The 25,328-nt window shown below is 39.6% G+C and overlaps 1 protein-coding gene across 4 annotated transcripts in view; it reads left to right on the top strand.

Moving 5' to 3' along the window:
* The window catches only part of MRTFA (myocardin related transcription factor A), a 113,215-nt gene that overhangs the window by 19,118 nt on the left and 68,769 nt on the right, over positions 1-25,328 (top strand). For all 4 annotated transcript variants that reach the window (XM_042467457.1, XM_042467459.1, XM_042467461.1 and 1 more), the window contains exons 2-4: positions 5,059-5,112; positions 15,884-15,992; positions 21,467-21,728. In XM_042467457.1, the coding sequence (XP_042323391.1) occupies positions 15,945-15,992; positions 21,467-21,728 (310 nt within the window). In that variant the 5' untranslated portion in view covers positions 5,059-5,112; positions 15,884-15,944. The remainder of the gene's footprint in view (positions 1-5,058; positions 5,113-15,883; positions 15,993-21,466; positions 21,729-25,328) is intronic.

The following is a 25,328-nucleotide window of genomic DNA, read 5'->3' as shown; positions in this document are numbered from 1 at the left end:
AACAAGAGGAAGAAAAAAATCCAGTGACAGTGTTGGAGTCACAGGCATAACTTATGTATAGATGCAGGGATGTAGCCAAGGGGGGGGGATCTGGGGGTCCGGAACCCCTTCCATTAGAAAAATGAATGTGTGTGCTGCTGCGCCGCCGCACTCAAGCCCCATTATATGGGTGGCACTTAGTCTGGATCCCCCCCCCTTCCTAAAATCCTAGCTACGTCCCTGATAGTTGCTGTCTGCTTTTGATGATTTGATTTGGAGGGATCTCAATCTAGGTACAGTTGTACCCCGGGTTACGAAATTAATTCGTTCGCGGCGCCCTTCGTAACCCGAAAGTTTGCAACCCGAAAAAGCCTAGCCGCTAGCGCTGGAAGCGCGATTTCATGCGAAAAAAGCGCCGTAAAGCACCAAATTTTTTTCGTAAGCCGAAAAAACAAACACCGTAACCCGGAAACCAGTTTTTTTTTCTCTATGGAATTTTTTCCCGGAAATTTCGTAACGCGGTGCTTTCGTATCCCGGGGTACCACTGTAGATGCCACACCTCTCTTTGCCTTGTGGGGACCAAGGCTAAATGCTGTTAGTTCTCGGAAAAGGGGAATCTATTAATACCCTCCCGTGTATGTAGTAATTTGTTTTTATGGAAGTGTTTTTTATAAGTACTTTATGGAAGAAGAGGATTCATAGTTTGCTATTCATGTTTATGAAATAAGACTTAAACCAAATTTACTCAGATGAAACCAATTGTTGGTCCTTATTAAAGCAGATTCTTTGAATCAGTGGAACTTAAATAAGGGTTGATTTACCAAGTTCCTGTTGATTTAGTGGGTCTATATTCTACTTAGGATCAACAGTTGGATTCGGGCCTTTGCCTGTTGTAACTTTAGTTTGGAAGTGATCAACAGCTCAATTCCAAACTAAAAGGGACAATTCAAAAGGGGCAATAGGGATTGCTGTTCTGTATTTTAGGGGTTCTTTTGTTTGTGGGAAGGGCTTTTCCTTTCTTCCTTGCCACTGGGAGAATTATGTGCATTTTCCTTTGTTTTTGACAGAATTTGCATTTTAGAAACTAAAAGAATTTGACTTTTTGTTTACTTTTCACTTTGCTTTACATCTTCATTAACCTTTTTGTGTAAGAAGCTTTCCCATTTTTCTTCTACCAAAAAGTAATGGAAACCTCACTAAAGTAAAACTGAAGGTTATTCAGGTGGGGATTGTTTTAGGTTGTTAAGCTTAAAAAGATGCTGTTCAGCTTTTCCTTCCTGGTCAAATTTGCCTTATCTTCATACAAGAAATGATAATAGCATTTAAAGATGTATTTCAAATGTTTAATGTCTCAGTTAGGATTAGGAATAGAAATGAGAACATATTCCAGTTCAGTTAATTGTGCTTTCTTTATGTTGTGGATTTTCTTGAGGGAGGTCCTCCTCTTTCTTGTTGGTATGCAGTGTTGAACAATTTTAAGAGAGCATCATCAGTTTAATATTTGGGCTCAGAGCATGAAGAAGGAATTTGAACATGGAAATAACCAGCATTTACTTCACAGCTCTTTTACAAATATGTGAAAAGGAAAGCCATTTTTTAAAAATCAAATTTGTGACTAGGGAGTTGTTTCCCCAAGATACATACTGTTTGTTTATTAATATTGTGTTGCTTGGTTTTTATAACTAATAATATCCCCCTCAACAAATACAATTAAGAACTTATATTTCATGTTTCAGTAATATTTAGGACCCCAATCTCTTGAATGTGGTTCTGTCAAGGTTTTCTTGTACATTTAGAACACATTGTATATACCTTTGTTAAAGGGCTGAAACCCCAGTACTGTACTTGTATTCAGATCAGAGACTTTTTCTTAATGCCAGTTGGAGACTTTCCATGTTGCTCAACTACTCTTAAGCTCTGACTAATCATAGTGAAGGCAGATAGCCCATTGTAATTGCTGGAATAGCAACAGCTTGGCCTGGGCATGTAAACAATGATGTATAAACATTTCCACTGAATTGAGAAGTTTATTAGCAAGACAAGACTTCTACATCTCTTAGAGCTGACGTTATGTTCTCAGGGGGAAAAAACTTGTGAAACTTGCAGTACACTCATACCCTGTGGCTGTTAAGCAAAAGAGGTTGGAAAAAACTGTCTTTGTGGTCTTTTACTAGATGTGTAAGTTAAACAATGAAAACAATATATAGTCGTATTGCTTTTTCACACTAGTGTCTTGATAAAGAAAAAAATAATTTTCTATGCTATCATACATATTTAGGAAGGGATTAGTGTGGAATGGACAGAAAGTAGGTTAACATACATTGATAGATTTTTGGGGGATTTGCAGTAGGTTAGCAGAAGTTTGGATCAGCAGAACAACATCAAGTGAAGCTGCAAGTTGTTTTTCATATATTGCCTGCATATAGTCTCAGTCTTTCTCTTCTGTTTTAGCCAGGTCTCTGTGCAATCCCACCAGACAGGTTGTATAATTTTGATTTAGACTTCTTAATTTGTGGTATTTCAGCTGTAAGTTTGTACATGTGTATGTGAGTTCTTCCAGTTTGTGGCCTACAGAAGGTAACATGTTTGTCCCTGAGAAATTAGGTTACTTTAGGTTCTACCTAAGCCTCACTCTTTTACATCTGCTTTCTAGTCATTAGTCATTTTTTTTATGATGTGAATTACAACTTTAGTCAACTCCAGAGTACTGTTCAGTTCTGATGCATTCTAAATCTTAAGAATTCTTTTTTGTTCTTGTTCTCATTAGACAAATAACATCCATATGAATATATGGTACCTTTTTATTAATGGATATTTATGCAGCCCTTCAAAAACTGTCCTGTGACTGGACGTAATGGGTATTGTTTTGGTTAATGTTTCATTTCTTGGTTTGGAGCATACTGGAGTTTTCTTTTTATAAAATTCCATAGAGATAAAATTGATCTACATCAAAGTTTAGGGTTTGGAACTCATTGTTTTTTTCTTTGTAATCACTGGATGTTTTTACTAATTTTATTTACAATAGATATTAGATTTCAGAGTGCAATCTTCTTGTATTTTTTGGAGAAAAAGCCTAAAGGAAACCTTTGCATAACTACCTTCCAAATGGCATGTTCTTAGGTGTTCAAAATTGTTATAGTACAGTGTCAGTTGTTCAAATACAGTGTCTCAAAGCACATTTATTTTATTTATCTCCCATTTTTGTCACAATATGGGATGCAAAGCAGTACTTACATTCTGCTAGATCTGCAGAGCTGTAGCATGCTCTGTGTAAATGTTTTAATCAAGCATTACTATATACAGTCAGCCCTCAACCCTACAGTCAGCCTCAACTTTTGTGGGGGTTAAGAGTGCACAACCCCTGTGAAAGTGGAAACACTACAAATATTGTATAGGATGTTTTTCCCCCTGAGATAATATTTCTCTAAGGCATTTGTAGGTCATCCAGTGCAATTCTGTGGGCAACTTCTGCTGGAAGTTGACCATAAAATTGTGCTGGAAGACCTAGAAATGTCTGGGGAGAGGCTGTAATCCTCAGATGATCAAATCTGCAAATGCTTAACACATAAATGTGGAGGGATGCCTGTAGATATCAGTGCCAGAAAATAAGCAGCTACTCAGAAAGCAGTGCTTAAGTAGCAAATGACTTTTATAATTATCTACTCTGGCACTGCCCAAGATCTCTGAAGAGAAAAGAGGTTGCACCTATTGTAACAGGTGTTTTTCAAATGGTTTGTCTTTATACAGTGATAACTTTTCACCTTTTCCTGCTATTTTGGTGGTATTTCACAGTGTCTCAGTGAAGGTATAGAATTATTTCTTTCCTTCTAAAGAAAAACTTGTCTGGAAGGCTACTATATATACATGACTATAAGTTGAGAAATTTATATCCAAAATTGATTCTAAAACCCTGGGTTGATTTATATATGGGTCATTACAGTAATAGTGCTTAGAAAGGTCCTGAAAGAAGCATGATCCCATATGCCTTGGCAGTGATTTCAGAAAAAGGTACTGGCAGGAAGTGAGTGTTTGTGTGTGAGTAAAAGAGGTGATTCCTTTCCTGATCTGATGTTAAAGACTTCTCTCTCCACCAAACTTCACATTTAAATCCAGTTCCTTTCCACGCTGGTGTTAAAAACTTCTCTCCCTACCGAACCCCACATTTAAATCCACTTCTTTCCCTTCCCCATCTGATGTTAAAACCTTATCCTCCAGCACCAGGGAAATGGTCTGGAGAAGGAGGGAAGGAAGTGGTGTTTTCCCCTTTGGATCCTTTGTTATAGTCCCCTAAGTTTTACCTTCGATTTATATAGGGGTCATATAAAAATCCATGATTTTGACTCTAATACCTTCCCTCAACGTATATGTGAGGTCAGTTTGTACACGAGTATATATGGTAAGTGACCTGTGCATGTGCAGTTCTCTTTCTATTAGTGTTCATAGCTACTATAAGCAGCTGTTCTATCAAGTGGGAAACTTGGGCCTTGGCTTGATCAGATCATAGGATATGCACAAATCAGGTTTTGATTCTGGACTGGGGACAAACTGTGATTGGATTAAACCAAAATATAATTTAATAAGTAGAATGATGGGGGGAGAGAAGAATGTGTGTGAGACAGGGCTTGTTCTCAGTTCTCTAAGACAACGGTGGGGAGTCTCTGGCTGAATTCATTGTCGAGGAAGTTCTTGGGGGGGCTCCTTCCAGTGGTGGATGGGACCAAAAGCAAGAAAACAGGACCAAAAATAACAAGTACACACAAAACCATACACGTTCTGGAAAACAATCAGATAATGGGGGAGCAAGTGTGCCAATTTGGGGAATACCAAGAAGGCTGAATTTGGTTCCAGCATTTTGGTCTCCCCCTGCCCCCAAAGTCATGATTGGGGTTTATCTGATTGTTGCCTTTACTTATGTCTTAGTCCTTCGATTACTTGGAAGGAGACATCCAAATACTTCAACCTGGTGAGAAAAGTTCAGGAGGAGAAGCTTAGTTGTTCTGCCCCACCCGTTGATAATGTGGCTTATATCATGATATTTATATGATTTCTTTTTCCCCCCTTTTTTTCTTTTTTTGCAGTAATTGGAGCTCCTGGCATGGAACTTAGCTGGGTTGATTTGTGGGAACTATAAGGTAGGTTAAGCTTTCTTTTATTTTCCCAATATAAATTTTCCCAGTTACATATCTTTTACATTTTATTTAATGGTTTATAGTTTTGATTTTTGCCTGGATGTTATTGTGGATTCCACTTCTTATATATTGCTGTCAGTTGGTATGTGGAAAGAGCCACATAATTACAATTGTTGCCTAAACCGAAGTATTTCCCTACCAAATATGAAATATTTTCATTATTTCAGAAATGATGAGTTTCAGCTGTGAATGGGATTCATTTTTGGGAGTGAATTTTGATTGGCCTAATGTATAACCTGTACTCAGGACAACAGGCCACCATTAGGACAGAATACAGAGAAACAAAATGATTTCCAATTGGCATGAAGATCAAGTAAGGGTGCATTTTATTACCCTATCTATTTAATTCGTATGCTGAACCTATCACATACAAAGGTGAATTAGACTCTGAAGAAGGAAGATCAGCAATTAAGATACAGTGGACCCTTCCCATCAATGGAGGTTCAGTTCCGCAGGGCCCTGCAGATGAGAAAAAAACATGGAAGGTTACACCCTATATTATTCAGTGGGTGGCAGTGTGTGCGCATCTGCATGTATGTTCTACCATCAAATAATATGGGGCATGGTGATCCATGGTCAATCAAATCAGCGGATCATTAAGCCACTAATGTGGTGTACCCACTGCATATGGATGACACTATACTACTAGTAGAAAATAGCAAAGACTTGGGCTGATTATTGCAGAAACTCAGGGAAGAAAATGCAAAGGTAAGTTTGCACGTGAGCATTGAGAAAACAAAATTAATGGCCACAGATGATTTGTATAACTTTAAAGTAGATGATAAAGACATTGAAATAGTTTGAGATTTTCCATTCCTTGCCTCAGTTATTAATCAGAATAGAGACTGTAGTCAAGAAATAAGAAGATTGGAATTTAGAAGGGCAACTATGAAGGAGCAAGACAAGATCCTGAAGTGTAAAGATATATTGCTGAATAAAAAAGTTAGGATTGTCCATGAGATTGTATTTCCCATTTCTGAGTATAGTTGTGAAAGCTACACAGTGAAGAAAACTGACAGGAAGAAAATCAACTCATTTGAATTGTGGTGCTGGAGTAGAGTTCTACAGATATCATGGACTGCTAAAAAGGGAAATAAATTGGTCCTAAAACAAATGAGCCTGATCTCTTCCTAGAGGCCAAGATGACTAAAATGAGGCTGTTGTACTTGGGCCATATCATGAGAAGGCATGACTCAAAAGAAAAGATAGTGATGCTTGGTAAGGTAGAAGGCAGTAGGAAAAGAGGGAAGATCCCTTTGCAAGTGGGTAGATTCAATCAAGGAAGCCATGTCTGTGAGATTGCAAGACTCAGGGCTGTTGATGGCAGGGTGATGGAGGTCTCTCAATGATATAGATTGACACAACAACAAATGATTGTTCTGTAAACAAAGACAAAGGAATACTTAGTATCACAGTGCTTAGTTCCTTTCCCCAGTGGGAGTGCATTTTATGTGTGAAATTTGTCGGCAAACTATTGTGTCAGTTTTAAAAAGTTCTAGGGCACTGCTAAAATGAACCCTATCCATACTATACCCACATTAGACTGATCAGACTTAGGGAAACTGCAGTGGCTGGGAATTCTAGGAAGTGTAGTTTGTGAGACTTCTCAGTCAGAGAGCTCTGGGGCCACACCAAAATTATAATCCCCAGGATTCCCTAGCACTGAGCCAAGACAGTTAAAGCAGTCTTGAACTTTATTATTTCTGCAGTGTGTTTAGGACCCTAGTGGGGTATAAATACAATATAATAAGAACAATAAGTGATGATATATCAGTATGGCGGCAGTAAACAACTGTACATAGAGATGGGAAAACATCTGTATGTGAAAGAGTAAGATTAGGAGAGAGAATATCTCTTTTAGAGAGGGGAGGGTTGATTCTGAAAAAGCTGATCTTGCCTAAAGCCTACGGTATATCCAGATTATGTATCAGTATGCCAGAAAATCTTTTTTTAAAAAATCTGATGCTTTCTTGGCTTGATTAATAGACGGGCTGCCACAACCTGGGAGGTACACAGTTTCCTTCCAACAGAATGAAAGATGAAAAATAAGGTACCAAAGTTTTGAAAAATATTTTAAAAATTAATTTTTCCCACAGTGTGCAGAGATAATCTGGGGTCTTGCTCCTCCTATATATCCTTGAGGTAGGGCTTCAACAAACTGTCAATCAAACTTCACCACCCTAAGTGGAAGATCTAGACTCCCCCCCCCCCCCCCCCCCCCCGTTGCTGTGATGCTTCAGATTCACAGATCTTGTAGAGGAGACTGAAACACTGTGTTTTATGCTTTTAAAACCTTGCTACCCTGATGAGGAAAGCTGTTTGTATGGGAGTTGGAAAGAGCGCACAGCCCCAACCTCTCTTCAGAGGCCAGTGGATGGTTAAGGGTGGATGGGTGGAGGTGGAGACACCCTCTGGACAACCATTCATGGTCAGATGATGGACCCACCTGCCTGGTCTGGGAGATTGGATCCTGCTTTGTTCCATGTCCCAGAGGCTATGGAGACACTTGGGAGAGGCTGCGCGTACTGGGGGAAAGCAGACATGTCTGTCAGCAAGCGTGGCTCTGGCCGTGTGGATAATTGATTGTGATGACCCCATTTCTCGCCAACTTCTAGTCATAAATGGCCAAGCTCTGCCCTTGGAGTTGTGATGCTGGATCATGCTTCTTGCACTGCAGGCTGGGGACACCTGAGGGGGCAGGGGGCATGGTTGGGGAAATGGTAGCAACTTCAGAGTCATCACTTGGTGGTGGGATGGATCATGTCACATGCAAAAAAACCCTGCAAGGCCCAATCATTGATTAATGTGGGTCCTCTAGAGGCCAAAAGCACACAAGACAAACAAGGAAGCTTCATTCCTTGGCTTCTTCGAGAGAAGAGGGTGGAGAGGGTGGTGGGGGACTGTTCTCTGATGGTTTTCCCCCCCCCATGTAAAGCTAAAAGGATAAGCAGGCCTATATCTCCTGCCTCAGCATCTTGAGATTCTCTAGGCTCTGTGTTTCCCATCCCTTCTGACAAGGGATGGAGGGGTTGTCTCAGGATGAGAGGAATGTCTCTGCTGAATTAATGTTTGTTTGCCTGTTTGATCTGAATGATTTTTCTATCCTTCTCAGAAAGGTGGGGAAGTCATTGAGCTTAATTCTTACCAGTCAGTTAGCCAGTGTTGTGATTGAACAAGTACCTGAAATCAGATCTAAGGATAAGCAGGATTGTTCAGTAGCACCCTTCCCTGTGGTGATAGCAGATGTTATGAAAGCAGAGTGGACACAACCTGGATTTGCTAGGGTGCCTTCAGTATATTCTCTTCCTTTGGAGGTTATGGAGAAGTTGAAGCTCCCCTGTATTAAAGCTGCTGTGACAGGATTGATTTTGGAGAGTCTTTTACCCCAGGATGGGGAATGATACCCCCCAAAATCCAGAGGCCAACAGTTGGAGGCTTTTCTGTGTAGAGCATACGAGGTATCTGTGGCCTTATGAGCTGCTTTGGTAACTACCTTGTTTGCCAGGGCTGCTGTCAGGTGGGCTAAGGATATGTTGCCTCATATCTCTAAGGAGGAGACAAAACTTACACAGAGAGCTAATAAATTGACCAATGTGTCTGCAGTCATGGCAGATGCCAGTCTGGATTCTGTCCCATTTTCTTCTAGGTTCATGGTGATGTATGTTGCAGCTTGGTGTCAACTCTGGCTAAAGAACTGGAATGCTGATACCAAGAGTAAGGCAAATTTGGCCATGTGTCCATTAAAGGGGTCTGAATCATTTAGAGAAGGCTTGTGAGGTTTTGGTGGAGACCAATGATAAAAATAAAGTGTTGCCATCCTTGAATAAAAAGGAAGAGATGAAGACATTTCCATCTGGGACACAGTTCTTTTGTCCCTTCTGGCCTTAGTTTAGAAATAAGATTTCGGAGCTTTCAGGTCAAACTGGTCTTCCTTCAAGCCCCAGGGTAGACAACAGCAATGCTAAGTATTTAGCAAGGACACAGCTGCTTCCACCAGCAAACAGGATAGGATAACAAACCAGTCTGTCTGACTTGGAGCAACTCCTAGTGTGACCATGCTGCCAGCATTTTATCCATCACTGAAAGTGGACATTCCAGTGTTTGAATGCGCAGGACTGTGAGGGAAGAATACACGATAGACTTCATTTGGAAGCCTCCAGATATTTTTGTTTGATCCCATATGTCCAGGTCTCTGGAAAAACACCAAAGGATGCTGTAGGCTACAGATGACCTTCTTCAAATGAGGGCCATAGGGTCACTGCCCCAGCATCAGAGATTTTGGGGATCCTATTCTGTGCTTTTCTTGATCCCAAAGAAAAACAGGGATTGCAACCTACCTACAGGAAGTACCTCAGATTTGTCAACCTGGAGAAATAGTACCAATACGTAGTCCTATCATTTGGGCTATCCGCTTCCCCTTGGGTGTTCACAAAGGTGTTGGTGGTTTTGGTGGTTCATCTGAGGGTGTGTGGGATGCATGTCCACCCACATCCAGACAATCTGCTAGTCTGTTCATCCTCATTGGGTAAAGTCAGGAAGAATATGTGGATCACCATGGAGTATCTGGAGTCTCATGGGTTTGTTATAACAGGGAAGAGAGTCATGTGGCACTATCTCAAAGGACCCAGCATCTGGGTGCCATTGGAAACACGACTAGACATAAGACTTTCCCTTCTGGGGGACAGAAGAGAGAAGTTACAGTTTCTGGTGGGCATGGTGTTGGACCAGCCAAGCTGTTTGATGGTGGCTTATACAGATGTGATTCCTTGAGCCAGGTTCCACCTAAGGAAGCTGCAGTGATTTGTTCTCCCCATTCAAGAGGAAATTGCTGAGTGGTGTTCCATGAGGCTTAAACTTCTCCTGCCAGTATAAGGGGGTCCCTGGTTGGGTGGCTATAAAAGGCCTTCAAGGTGGAAATGCCCATCTGGGAGTCGAGGAGAGTGGTACTTACCATCTATGCCAGCTGAGAAGGTGGGGGTGCATTGTAATGATAGAGGGACAAGGCCTGTTGTCACCCAGTGAGAAGATAGATGGTATCAACTGGTTGGTGCTACAGGCAAAGTGTCTATCTTGCATTTCTCAGCTTGCAGGCAGAAGTTCAAGGAAAATGTGTTGATCTAGATGAGAGAAGAGATCCTCCTCCTGTTCTGATGCAGCGGAGGTTCTCCATTTGTCCTTGAAGGGGGAGTATCTCAAGAGACAACTGAAAGCTCAGGCCGATTGGCTGAGCAGAGAAAGTCTGGATCAAAGAAAGTGAGAACTGGACTCTATGATATTTCAGTGTTCTAAAAGTTTGGCCTTCTATGAGTGGATCTTTTTGCCTTGCTGGAGAATCACAAACTACCTTGCTTTGTATTGACATTTTGGATGAAAGGGGCATTAGTCTTTGATGTTCTGACCATCACTTGTCCAGGGGTGTTGCATTACATCTTTCCTCTGGTTGATGTGTTGCCCAAGGTATTAAGGAAAATAATGGAGGGAGCAGAAATAATTCAGTCTTGTTGGCTGTAGTTCTCAGATATGGCCTACATGCTGGTTCTGGAAGGTTGGTCTACCGCATCCTGATCCAGGTTGGTTATATTTACACAACTGGAGGTTGAGGGGGAAAGGTTAGTGGCTGAAGGGTTTGAGGAGTTGAACATGAGTCAACAGTGTGATGTGGCAGCTAAAAAGGCCAATGCAATTTTAGGCTGCATCAATAAAAGTATAGTGTCTAGATCAAGAGAAGTAATAGTGCCTCTGTATTCTGCTTTGGTCAGGCGCCACCTGGAATATTGTGTCCAGTTCTGGGCACCACAATTTAAAAAGGATGTGGAGAAACTGGAGCGTGTCCAAAGGAGGGCGACTAAAATGGTGAAGGGGCTGGAAACCATGTCCTATGACTCAGGGAGCTGGGAATGTTTAGCCTGGAGAAGAGAAGGTTAAGAGGTGATATGATAGCCTTGTTTAAATATTTGAAGGGATGTCATACTGAGGAGGGAACAAGCTTGTTTTCTGCTGCTCCAGAGACTAGGACCCGGAACAGTGGATGCAAGCTCCAGGAAAAGAGATTCCACCTCAACATTAGGAGGAACTTCCTGACAGTAAGGGCTGTTGAACAGTGGAACACACTCCCTCAGAGAGTGGTGGAGTCTCCCCTCCTTGGAGATTTTTAAGCAGAGGCTGGATGGCCATCTGTCGGGAATGCTTTGATTGAGAGTTCCTACATGGCAGGGGGTTGAACTGGATGCCCCTTGTAGTCTCTTCTAACGCTATGATTCTAGGAGGATCTTACTCAGACTATTCTAGAGGGTTTTTGTTGATGGCGTAGGCATGGTGGAGCTGTGCCTGCCCCTTCTCTCTTTCCAGGCTAGGGCAGTTGGAACTTCTCAGCTTGGCCATCTCAGGTTAAAAGAAAAATGTTTCTTTATTTCCACCCATGGTTGCTCGCCACTGCACTTTGAGAAGTGAACCAAGTTGATAGTACCAAGTTTAATATGAGGAGTTGTATTTTTTTTTCTAGAAAGAAAACCTCACCTAGCCACTGGCTCTTGATTGCTAATGACTTTCCCACAGAAAGCAGAATATACATTTTAAAACAAAATCTGATAAAGATAATGCTGAATGACTGTGCTTGTTAAGTTCCAAATAAGTTTTGTTGGCTTATTTCATTTAATAGAACTGGTTTCTCACAATTGAGAACGAAAAGTAGTTTTCATGGGTCATGCTTATTTTTGCTTCTTAATTGTACTGCACATGCTTGAAAATTTCAGAACAAGTAGAAGGATTTTTGCTCAGATTTATTGTTTAGATAAATAACCAAGTTATCTGTTTAGAATTAACACTTAGAAATCAAAAGGCCTTTCTCACACTTCTCCAAAAATAGTTTTAATTCCAGTCATACTAGTTTTCCATGTTCTTAATCTGTTCTGAGACTACGTATAAATATGTCTTTTGTGGAACCATGACTTAAAAAAAGTGACTGATACGGCTTGGGATTGGATTTGAGTTCGCGAATTGTGGCTACATATGAGCAGGAACTTTATGCTATGCTTTGTTTTTGTTTGTTTTGTAAAACTCTAGGCTATGCATAAGAGCTCTCCTGTTGGTATGCTTTTATGCTCTTAGATTTTGCTTATAAATCTTGTGCTATCCTTTTCTTCTCATCTCTTCCCGCTGCTTAAGCCCCAGCTTTGTTTACTGCAGTTATTATCAGCTTTTGCGTTAATCCTAAACATATTATATAACAGTATAGATGGATTTGTACATTCATTTTTAAAATTTCTCTCTCTCTCTCTCTCTCTGCTGTTCAGAATAACACAAAGAGGTGATGTGGTTATTTCCAGTACTGTCTCTCTGAATACCACCACTGGTAGAAATTATTTTTTAGTTGTATGGCACCTGAAAATGTGTTACCAGAAGTAAATACACTTTATCCTTTCTGTGTGTTTATTTAGATGTAAAGTGAAGATGGTGCTAAATAAATAAATTAAAAAATTAAATTAAAAAAAATCCAAAGGTCAGTAATTTAAATAAAATTGAACTGGTTTTGGTTGCTTTTTTTAAAAGATAGATTCTCTTACTGTTTGTTTGCAATGATGTAATGTATTTTGGTTCGTCATATATATCTAAAGGCAGCAAAGAGAAGAGTTCATTTATTGCCTGTTCCTTCCTTTTGAATAAAATGAAAATGCAAGTTCCAGTGTTGCAACCTATTTCTGTCATGGCAAGCAACCTGTCAAATCCTTATCACAATTACTTCTTTCTGTACATAAAATGCAAAATTGGGTTTAGCTTAGTGACCCAAGAAATGTCTACCCTGTCCTTGACACCAGAGGTTTGATATAATAAACAGAAGCAGTGGCACCATTAAAAAAAATATACCCCATGTTAAGTTTCCCCCCCCATTATTTCAAGCTTTTAATTGTTTGGGACTGAAATAGGTAAATACACTGTGAAATTGGTGGTCCCAAGGCATCCTGTATTCAAAGCATGGTGTGAAAGAGGGCATCAGTCATAAGATAATTATATCTCACTTTTCTTTACCTTTTGCCTTGACTGTGTGCTTGAATGCTAAAGATCAATAGATAAATGTTTTAATCACCTCAGTGGCCCTCTTGTGCACATCATCATGGCTGGATTTTACAGTCATCCCTCTGGATTTGCTGACTTCCCTTCCACGGTTTTGAATTTTCGTAGACAGGAAGCCAGAGGGATAAAATGTTTTTAATGCAGCCATTAAAAACAATGAGGCTCAAATATTTGCAGTTTTTCTGATTTGCTGAGGGGTCTGGAATGGATCCCCCATGAATCGGAAGGGACAACTGTACACATTTATATAAATTCTTGTTTCCTTCCTACTGATAGTTCTCTATTGTGTATGCGAGTTGGTTTAAGATAGGCACATAGATACCTACTCATAGGGCAAACATAAAGAGAAGAGAGGCAATAGCAGAGACTTTTTTCCTTTTGTACTATGCAGTGTTTATGCTTCATGATTGGCATAAAAGATGGAATATGAGTTAGAAAAAAGAAAGCAACACAAAGAGATTAGGAATCATTTTTCTCTCTGCCTTTCTGAAGAGAAGCAGGGTCAAAACAAAGTCACACTGAAGAATGATTACAGTTAGCCCTCCACATTTGTCGCTTTGACTTTTGTGGATTTGATTATTCACAGATTATAGTAAAATCTCTCTAGGAATCACTAGGTCCTCTAGCACAACTGTGCCAGACATTGACCATAGAGTTGTGATGGTGGACCTACAGATTCCTAGAGAAAACACTTCTCTAGGCATTTGTAGGTCCCACAGCATGATTCTGTGGTCAGTTTCCGGTGGATGTTGGCCTTAAAGTTGTACTGGGGGCCTAGAGATTCCCAGAGAGGTGCTCTCAGTGAAAAAATAGTGGGTTTTTATTTGTGGTTTTTCCACTTTCATGGGGGTGTGTGCCCCATACCCAGCTAATGTGGAGGGCCCACTTTACACCTAATCCAATATCCCCCTTAATTTACACTTAAAACTGGATAATTTAGTAATAGCTACAGTTAAGAAGGCTTGAATTATTTGCACATGAGTATCTAAACCTAGACTAAGTTGATGAGCTTCTGGTGTATACTGATAGTAGTAGTAATAATTACTAGATAATAGGTAACTATTTGTTAATCCTGTCAGTACACTGAGCCCCCATCACTAGTTCCGGCTTCTGCCAGCCTAGCAGTTTGAAAGCATGCAAATGCAAGAAGATAAATAGGTACCACCTTGGTGGGAAAGTAACAACAGCATTCCATGCAGTCATGCTGGCCACATGACCACAGAAATTGTTTTCAGACAATGCTGGATCTTTGGCTTAGTAATGGAGATGACCCCTACCCCCTGCAGTCTGTTACGACTAGACATTCACGTCAAGGGGAAATCTTTACCTTTACTTTTTGATAACTAATAAATAAATACAACCACAATGAAGGAGGAGAGCAGCATTACTGGAATATGCTATTAATTGATCTTTGCCTACATAGAAGTCTGAATATTAAATATAGTCATACCTAGATCAGTGATTGAATACCATCTGAAATGGAGACTGAATCTGGGATCCTGGCCCAAAGTCACATTACCATTTGCCATCCCCCGCTCCAGTTTATGATGATCTTCTGAAATCCAGTGGCTTTTAGTACCTCTTGCAGACTGATGGCACCATCTCCATTTGACTGCTCTTTTCTCTGTGCAGTTGAATCTTTCCATTGTTTTGGTTTGATGTTTCACTACCAGTTTAGATTCATAAATATGCTGGATTTAATTTCTTTTATTCCAAGTCATTTATTCTGTTTATGCTTTCTATATCCAGTGAAAATACTACAGTTCACTTTTTGGAATAGTTATGAAACCTGTAGGCTTTATACAGTAGGCTGTTGGTAGCCACTGCAGTTTGGTTCCAGGTTCCAAAATCTGTGGATGCTCAAGTTCTGTTATATACAATGGCATAGTAAAATGGTGTCCTTTATATAAAATGGCAACATCAAGGTTTGCTTTTTGGAATTAAAAAAAATCCCCCCGAGCCATGAATGGTTGATATGGATGGCTGACTAGTGGATTGCTCCCTTTTTTATAGCCAGTTGCTAAACTATGTTGCATTTTGCTGTATAACATTGTGAAAACACTGTGGGCCTGCTGCATTGGCAGGATAGAGACCCACAGATTCAACTACCTGCAGATCACCATGCCCCATATTATTCAATGGTGGTGTGTGCACATGGATACACTGATGTGGATGTGCACATATTGCTGCCATTGAATAATATGTGGCGTGAATGTCAGCATTTTTTCCCATCCATGGGGAAGCCTGGAACCAAACCTGTGCAGATAGGAAGGGTCCACTGTAATTTATTCCCCTCCTTGAGAACACTGGTTCATGCTTTTATCGGCTCCTGCCATCACTATTTTAACCTTTATCATTATTTCCATTGTCACAATGTGAAGGTCATGGGCACTGGTGCACTACAATGTGAAGATGGAGAAATATTAGTCTCTTTGGTCTCTTCATCTCTGTGCAGGATTCTGCTGCTGAAATAAAGCCCTGTGACACCTCTCCATTTAAGGGGTGATGTATCTTCAGAGCCCTAAATGGTTTTATCCTACTGACCAATATTTCTCCACCTTCATGTTGTGGTGCATCAGTGCACCTTTGTATTTTCATATCTACCACTTCTGCTCTCTGACAATCTTATCCTCTCTCAAAACAGGTTTATCTCTTTTCTTTTGCTAACCTATGCACCTCCAGCAACTTCCTGCTGCTCGTAAGTGATGCTCCACTCAATTTCTTCAAACTCCTTCTCAAAACCCACCTTTTGTGTGAGTCACAGCTCTTTAATCCCAAGCTTCTGTAAATGAATACTTAATAATGGTAGTATAAAATAAATTCACTTATGTCATGAATCGGCTTTGTTTGGTCTTGGACATATCTAATATAGGGATAGGAATCCTACAGCTCTTAAGATTTTGATAGACTGCAGTTCCCATTGTTCCTTGCTTGGTTATGCTGACTTGGGCTGTTGGGATGTGTAGTCCAACAAATTCTGGAGGGCTGCATGATTTCTGTTTCTGATTTAGTATCTTATACTATGTTGTGGGGCAAACATGAAGAGGAGCTAGGAATGCAGAACCTTTGTCAACAGAAAAGATGGGTATAGTTGATGGATACCATAAATTTCCACAGTCTTTAGAGTCTTATGTAGACTCAACTTCCTTATGAAAGTTAAATTCTTGGTGCAGTGTTCTCCATTTTTTATGTGGTTTGCCTTGGAGGATTGGTGTATTAACCTTTACATTTGTCTCTCTTCCTTACTTGCTCAGCCTTAAACTTGATCCACTTAACACTGCTGCACCCAAAGATTAGATTTTCTTTTGGTCTCCTCATCAACTAGCCAGAATAATGTAACAGATGGCTTTTAAAATGTAAGAAAAATAGTTACTGCTTCCCAAAATAGTCTCCTTTTACATGTCACCTGCTGCTGCTAGTTGATGCAGGTTGCTTAGCAATTTTTAAATGAGTAGGAAATTGCTATTACCGTGGCAACTGCTCTTAAATAGAAACTGACTTAAAGAAGCAAAAAACAGAGAGAAGTGTTTGTGGCAGGGTTCTCACTTGCTTAGGAAATTGTTTTCATCATCTTGTTCAGAAATAATTACTTAGCAGTACAATGTTTGTTGACCACTGAAAGTATATGAGAGAGAAAGGTATGCTGTATGATGAAGTTGTATATTTGGGCCTATAAAGTGTATGCGTTTTATATTAGGGCCGTCACTAATGGCTGTACTTTGAGTTAACAGCATTGATGTTTAGGCTTTTGTGTTTGTGACATTTTGAGTAGAATGAAAAAGGAAATACCAAATATGTATTTTTGTATAACTGTGTTACGATTTTTTTAGTTTAAAAAAGCATCTGTTTTTAATTTTGTTAAAGTTTAAACGTAAGCAGTTTAAGTATAATTTTAACACTAAATATCTGCACAATAACAACATCTTTGATTAGCATAACATTGCATTCTGTTTTAGGCATCTCTATGCAGCTGCTTCTTCAGGATGCAAGGTTATGCAGAAACTTGCATTAGCTGAGGTTGTTAACACAGATAATTGCAGAAGCTTGATGATGCTTTGCCTGTGTAGTCCTTGACAGAATGAGTTTAAATGTTAATACAGTAGAATATAAAAAGCATACCTACCAAAGTTCAGTTGTTTTTTTTAAATTCTATACAACTAGACTAGAATAGACTAGAAAGCTGGGCCAAAGCTAACAAAATGAAATTCAACACGGAGAAATGTAAGGTATTGCACTTAGGGCGGAAAAATAAAATGCACAGATATAGGATGGGTGACACCTGGCTGAATGAAACTACGTGTGAAAGGGATCTAGGAGTCCAAGTAGACCACAAGTTGAACATGAGTCAACAGTGTGATGTGGCAGCTAAAAAGGCCAATGCTATTTTAGGCTGCATCAATAGATGTATAGTGTCTAGATCAAGAGAAGTAATAGTGCCACTGTATTCTGCTCTGGTCAGGCCCCACCTGGAATATTGTGTCCAGTTCTGGGCGCCACAGTTCAGAAAGGACATTGAGAAACTGGAGCGTGTCCAAAGGAGGGTGGCAAAAATGGTGAAGGGTCTGGAAACCATGCCCTATGAGGAACGCCTTAGGGAGCTGGGGATGTTTAGCCTGGAGAAAAGAAGGTTAAGAGGTGATATGATAGCCCTGTTTAAATATTTGAAAGGATGTCATATTGAAGAGGGAGCAAGCTTGTTTTCTGCTGCTCCAGAGAACAGGACCCGGAACAATGGATGCAAGCTACAGGAAAAGAGATTCCACCTGAACATTAGGAGGAACTTCCTGACAGTAAGGGCTGTTCGACAGTGGAATGCACTTCCTCGGAGGGTGATAGAGTCTCCTTCCTTGGAGGTCTTTAAACAGAGGCTGGATGGCCATCTGTCAGGGATGCTTTGAATTGGATTTCCTGCATGGCAGGGGGTTGGACTGGATGGCCCTAGTGGTCTCTTCCAACTCTACGATTCTATGATTCTATGATTCTAACACAGAGTACCTACAGATAATACTGCACCATTATAAACTGTTAAGCTTGATCTGGGCAGACAGGACATCTTAGTTCTCCAGTGTCACATTGCATTGAATAATTCACATAAGTTCTTGAACTAGACCTATAAGATGGGCATTTTGTGACATTTTCACTTAAAGAGTTGTAAATATTGTTACCAAATTTCAGTCTCATGCAATTGTTTTCATCTGCCTTTGAGTCAATCTCAGCTTATGGGGGACCCTGTGGATATCTCCCAAGACTCCCTATCCTTTACTGCTTTGCTTAGTTCCTGTACATTTGTACCCATGACCTACTTAATAGAGTCCATCTATGTAGCATGAGGTCTTCCTCTCTTTCAGCTTCCCTCTATCTTTCCTAGCATTACTGTCTTTTCCAGTGAGTCATGATGTGGCCAAAGTACGATAGCCTCAACTTAATAATCTTGACTTCCCTGGAGATTTCCAGCTTGATCTGTTCTAGGACCCATTAGTTTGTCTTTTTGGCTGTCCATGGTATCCTCATCACTCTTCTCCAGCACCACATCTCAAATGAATTGATTTTTTTCTTACCCACTTTCTTAATTGTCCAGCTCTTGCATCCATATGTGGTAATAGGGAATACAATGGCTTGTATGATTCTAACTTTCATGCTTAGTTGTAGCTTGTTGCTTTTTAGGATTTTTTCTAGTTCTTTCATAGTTACCCTCCCCATTTTTAATCTTCTGATTTCTTGGCTGCAGTCCCCGTTTTGATCAGTGTTTGACCAAGATACAGAACTCTTTATTTCTATTTCTTTATTGTCTAGGTTGAATTTGTGTAGATCCTTCATGGTCATTATCTTTGTTTTCTTTATATTCAGCAGCAAGCCTGCCTTTGCACTTTCTTCCTTGATCTTCCTTAGTAGTTTCGTTAGGTCTCTGATTTTTTCTTCTAGTACCTGTAGTATGGTTGTTGTCTGCATATCTTAGATTGTTGATATTTCTTCCTCCTATTTTCACTCCTCCATCTTCTGTGTCCAAACTTGCTCTTTGTATAATGTTTTTTTGCATATAAGTTGAGCAGAGAGGGTGAAAAGATGCAGCCTTGCCTGACCTCTGTGCCAGATGGGAGCCATTCTGTTTCTCTGTGTTCTGTTCTGACAGTGGCCTTGTGTACTAAGTACAGATTACTCATCAGGGCTGTCAGATGTGATGGGACTCCCATGTATTTAAGGGCATTCTATAGTTTGCATCTTTGCAGTCAAACACTTTCCTATAATCTATAAAGCATACTGATTTTCTTTTGGAATTCCTTGGTGTGCTCCATTAGCCATCACATGTTTGCAATGTGGTCTCTAGTGCCTCTTCCTTTCCTGAATCCTTCTTGCACCTCTGGGATTTCTCTCTTCTATTTATGGTTGAAGTCTGTGGTCCAAAGCACACTGCAGAAATAATCCACTTTGAGATGGCTTTAAGTGCTCTGGTTAGGGAATTCTGGGAACTGTAGTTTTTGTGAGGCATTTAGCCTTCTGTATCAAAGAGCTCTGGTGTTCCAAGCTTTCCCTAGAACTGAGCCAGGGCAGTTAAAGCACTCTCAAACGGGATTATTTCTGCAGTGTGTTTTGTATGTATGTTGCAGAATTTTGCTTGCATGGGAGATTAGTGCTATGGTCCCATTGTTGCTGCAGTCTTTTGTGCAGTCTCTTGTCATGGCCCGGTTTAAAAAAGGTTATAAAGTGGTTGAGATAATCATGGTTGCAACAAATCTATTACTTCTGGATTGGTCTTTCATTAATTATATGTAATATTGCATGGGGCACTGAGATTGGAGAGGCAGAATGGCAGAAATGTGCCTGTGGAAGTTCCGTTGTTCCTTCAGTGCCAGGGATTTGATCTGAAACTCCCCTATCCTTAATATGAATGTTTTTTTTAAAATAAAATAAAATAAAACATACACATACACACACAAACAAATCCAGAAGATCTGATCACTACTATTCTGACATTATCTTTAATTTGGTCCTTTAAAATATTTTTCTCAGGTCATATGGTATAATTGCTTTTCTGTGTAGAAAGAAAGAAAGGACAATGTGATACACTATTAATTTGTATTGGTTTATGAGTGGGTTAGTATTCTTGGTAATAAGTGAGAGACATCTAGAAAGTTTTTCATTGTTTCAAAAAGTAGTCCTTTAATTGTATTCTCTCAAGAAAAGCTTTACAGAGCATTTGATTCTAGCTGCTGGCTACAATTAGTTCTTTTATTTCTAGGTTATATAGGAACTCTGTCTTGATTTTACTGCATTTTTTTTCATTAGCTCATACATAACTATTCTCATATGCTCCTCTTCAAAAAGACAGGTTGATTAATTGGTGCAGTATGAACTGTAGTAATGTAAAACTGGCAAATTAGCATATTCTGCCCAAATGCAGCAACAAGAAAGCTAAGAGGCTTACTTTTACTAGTTGCCCATTGCCCCTGAGACTAGGAAGTTAAGGCATTTCATTTTGAAGGTTGCTGATTATCCCTCAGGAAAGGAATGCTGGTTTCTGAAATGCATGGGGCTTGAATAAATTCTGACACTTCTTAGAACTGTATCTCCTCTGCTTACTTGCTGCATTCAGTCCATCCCTTTGTCACTTCATAAGACTTTAAAAAGCTAAGCTCAACATTTGAATCTGTTCTTAGCAAGCAAGTAGTACAGTGCTCCCTCGGGTTACAAAATTAATTCGTTCCGCGGCTAATTTCGTAACCCGAAAACCTTCGTAACCCGAATTGCCATAGGCGCTAATGGGAAAAAAAGCCGCGGCTCTGCCGCGGCTCCATTTAAAACAGCGCCGGCGTTTTTTCATAACCCGAAAAAACGTTCGTAACCCGAAACAATAAATCCCTATGGGATTTATTCGTATCCCGAAAAATTCGTAAGCTGGGTAATTCGTATCCCGAGGTACCACTGTAATGTGTTTCCGTTTTGTTACATTGATGAGTACATATAGACATACTTTTCTAGGCAGAATTAATCTTGGATTAATGGTATGAATGTGACAGAGAGAAAACAGAAGAAGGAAGCCATCTATATCTCTGTTGCTTACTTGTGTATCAAAATTTTAAAAACTCCAGTGATTAGTGGACTTACTTGGTATTGATCTTACTACAGTAAAATACATTGGAAAAAACAGCTACATTGAAAAAAAGCTGTACCTGAAAGGCTAGTATGATTGATACACCACTATCTCAATTCTTGTTTGTTTCTTCTTCAGTTTGCCATCACGAAAGCCAAAGTGGATTTCTCCGGTGTGTTGTGTTTGCCCCCTTCCGTCATTGCTGGAAATGGGCTGGACGGAGGAGGGGCTGGCGAGAATGAAGATGAGACGCTGGTGGTGTCTCTCTCGGGGGCACCAAGCCCACAGAGTGAAGCTGTTGCCAACGAGCTGCAGGAGCTCTCCTTGCAGCCCGAGCTGACCTTAGGCCTCCATCCTGGCCGGAACCCTAATCTTCCCCCACTGAGTGAGAGGAAGAATGGTAAGTAGAACAGTAAAGTCTACCATGCTGAAAATATATAGAATTCTAAGTTTTCCTTATCTTGGATTGCACTGTAATACCCAATGTGTGATGGGTCTCAACTTGTTGATGTACATGAAAGACGTGTGAGCCTCTCTGTCATAACTCTCATACTGATCATACTGCATCTGTTGACTTTTCTTCTCCTTCTGTTTTAGATAGAGAAAAATATTTATTTCATTGTTTAGTTTATATTCAACAGGAACAGAGTTTATTTGGTAGTAGGTGACAAAAACAGATAAAAGCTTTTATTATTGTATTTACTTGTGTGATACACATTCATTGTTTTATTCTGAGCTGCATTTATTTTTACCTTTGTTTTTACCTTTGATTTAAGTGGTTACATAGATTGAGACTGCAAAATACTCAATCATCAATGTAAATAAAAATGGAAATAGAGTTTAGTTCTCCTTTTTAGTGTTTTGGTTGATTGATCAGTTGTGATAAGGCTATATTGCTTTAATTATATTAATAAAATCAGGAGAGATGTAAAGGCTTCCACAGTTTGAAACCAAAAACCTTCCATTTTACTGTTAAATGTACTCCTTTTACTCTTAGCAGTATCCCCCCATAATATGGTTGGTGCTTCATTTTTATCTGAGCATCATTGAAAACATTAACAGCTTTCTGACAGTTTTTTCAACCATTACCTGTTGGATTTAGATTAGTACACTAGTCCCTCCCTATTTGTAGACTTGGAGTCTGCGGTTTTGTTCCTTTGTGGACGGCAAGCAGGGAGGGACAAAATGGTGTGGGCGTGGGCACAGCGGCGTATGCGGGGGGACACCACCATTGTAACCAGTGGGGACTCAAATATTTGTGTTTTTCTGGATTGGGAGGCCCCTGAATGGATCCCCCACAAATTGGGAGGGACGACAGTAAATGTGTTATGTGCCCTGAAGTCACTTCCAACTTATGACAACCCTAAGATGAACCTGTCGTGGGGTTTTCTTGGCAATATTTGTTCATAGGAGTTTTGTCTTTGTCTTCCTCTAAGGCTGAGAGTATGTGATTTGCCCAAGATTAGTATAATAGATAGTAACTTTATATTTAGTTTACTTAAAAAAAAAATTGCAGTCATGGTTTTATAGCCAATATTAATCTGGGAATTTGGTTTATATGAGCCAACTGCCTTCTTTTCCTTAAACAGTGGGACTAATTTAATATGGTTCCAACTGTCAGGAAACAGCCCTTTTCCCAAACAGGAGTTTAAAAGCTCTTTTAATACAGGTGCAAGCTCCTCCTCAATACAGCAGTGGTAGAGGTTTGCCACTAGACTCATCTAGACTTGATGCTTTATTTTTATTTAATATCTAATATAAAACTTCCTCAGGCATTCATTAGTGCTCTGATTGTTTGGTCAGAAAACTGAGATAATTGATAACTTTGGAAAAAAACTGGATGTCCTCTTCATGTGAGTTTTCTGGTTGATAGACATCACCATAAAACCTTTAAAATTCCTGTCATGTTTCTGTCATTGTTTTAACTTGCTGCCCTGTTAATAGTTCTATCTGTGGTGTCCACTCCACCAAAAGCATCTGAGGAAGTTAACTGAAGTCTTGGAAAGCTCATTCTGCCAACTTCTTTCTTTCAGTTAGTTTCAAAGGTGTACAAGATTTCTCTACATATTGTGGCACAATAGGGAAATTGTAATAGCAATGTTGTTTTTGTGTGTGTATGTGTGTTTTCTTTTTGCAGGTTGCCAAGCTTCCAAAAACTTGTCTTGCTTTGTGTTATATATTTGTTTAAGATAGTGAATTATCAGTTTTAAGTTTCTATCCTCGTCATGCCTTTGTACAGATCTTTCCTAATATCTATCTCACTTATGCCTTATTTCTCTAACACAACAGTCTTGTGTTGAAATCATGTGGTTATCATCTGTAAAGTAAAATATTGTTGTTGTTTTTAAAATGCATCTCACATTTTTGTAAATCTGAACACCAGATAATTTCTTAGAATTCCAGTTTCACCAAGCCACGTGGGAGTGATCTGAAAATCACTCAACTTCTGTATTTGCCACAATTTCTTTTTTACATAAATTAAAAGAGACAACAGCCCTTTCCTGGTGTTACCCTCCCCCCAAGAAAGGATATCAGTTTGAGTAATGTTCATTGTATCTGCATCTGCCAGCTCTTGCCCCATCATGTTTAGTTGTAATCTTGTGTGTATGGAATTGTAAGTTCACATAAGTAAAAGCCCTCTTCAGCTCTATTGAGGAAGTAGGAATAGGAATATTGGGAGACAGGGCTGACATGTCTGGTACTTCTAATGTGCTTTGATACGTTCAGTTCAGTTCAATCTAGTTCTGGTATAACACCTGAACAAGGCTGAAAATGTGTTCCTCAATATGTGCCAGCACATGAGCTATTTATTAGCTCTTGAACCATGAGTTTTCAAGATGATTTATCTAGGGAAGAAAACTAGTTACTGTATCTTAATTATCTCATGTTTTCTTCAGAAACATTCACAATCACATTTAAATTCCTTCTAAATATGAAATCAGTTTCCTTAAGGTTTTATATATTGCTAACCTTTTTAAAAAGTCCTCCTTAAAATCTTTAACTGCAACATGCCTGACTTTGGTTCCAAACACACTGCAGAAATAATTTGGTTTGAGACAGCTTTAACTGCCCCAGCTCAATGCTAGGGAATTCTGGGAACTGTAGTTTTGTGAGGTTTTTAGCCACCTTTGTCAGCTCTGGTGCCACAATAAACTACATTTCCCAGGGTTTCCTAGCGCTTAGCCAAGGTAGTTAAAGTGATCTCAAACTGGATTATTTTTGCTGTATGTTTTGTACCATAGTTATTTTGAAACATCTATATAAATTCATGTGCTCCCCCCCCCGCAAAGATCACAACCACTGCTCTTTATTTTATTATTTGCACCCTAGATCAATAAATTGAGCTCTTCTCTACATTATTGAGAAAATTAGTATCTTGATGTGTGTCTAAGTACCAAAGTATAACGGTGTGTTCTTTTCAGCCAAATAGATGTATGTTTTTTAAACTGGAAGATTGGGACTGTTTTATATGGTAAGAGGCACATTTATTGTGAAACATTTTTAAAATGTAAACTGGCATGTTTTCAGCATTTAAGAATGTGATTAAATCAGGACACATCAGTTACTTCCTTTCCTTTTCCATAGCAGGAAGTTCCTGTACTTTGTGTATTTTGGTTTCTTTTACCACTTGCATAGAATTGAGATGTTTCCTATATGACCTTATGCACAATGCTGATCCTCCTTTTTCCTGTCTGAAACAGTCAAGAATTTAAATTGTGGGGATGTGGTGTGTGTGTGTGTATAGGCAAAGTGGATGCTTAATTCCTGATCACTAGTAACTTAAAACTCGCTCTCCCAATTTTTTTTACCTGGGAGCCGGTCCATTTCCTGCAATCTCAGTTTATTGCAAGTACACTTGTCTCTCCATATTCGCTAGGGTTAGGGCCACAAGACCCCCATGAATATGGAAAAACTGCAAATAAAAAAAACACTTGTGTTTTTACCTGAGAGGACACCTCTCTAGGAATCTCTATGTCCTCCAGTGCAACTTTGTGATCAA

The sequence above is a fragment of the Sceloporus undulatus genome, chromosome 5 (genome assembly GCF_019175285.1).
Source record: "Sceloporus undulatus isolate JIND9_A2432 ecotype Alabama chromosome 5, SceUnd_v1.1, whole genome shotgun sequence".
In the NCBI taxonomy this organism is placed as follows: domain Eukaryota; kingdom Metazoa; phylum Chordata; class Lepidosauria; order Squamata; family Phrynosomatidae; genus Sceloporus; species Sceloporus undulatus.
Note: the sequence above shows the minus strand (reverse complement) of the source record. Positions and strands in the feature narration are given on the sequence as shown.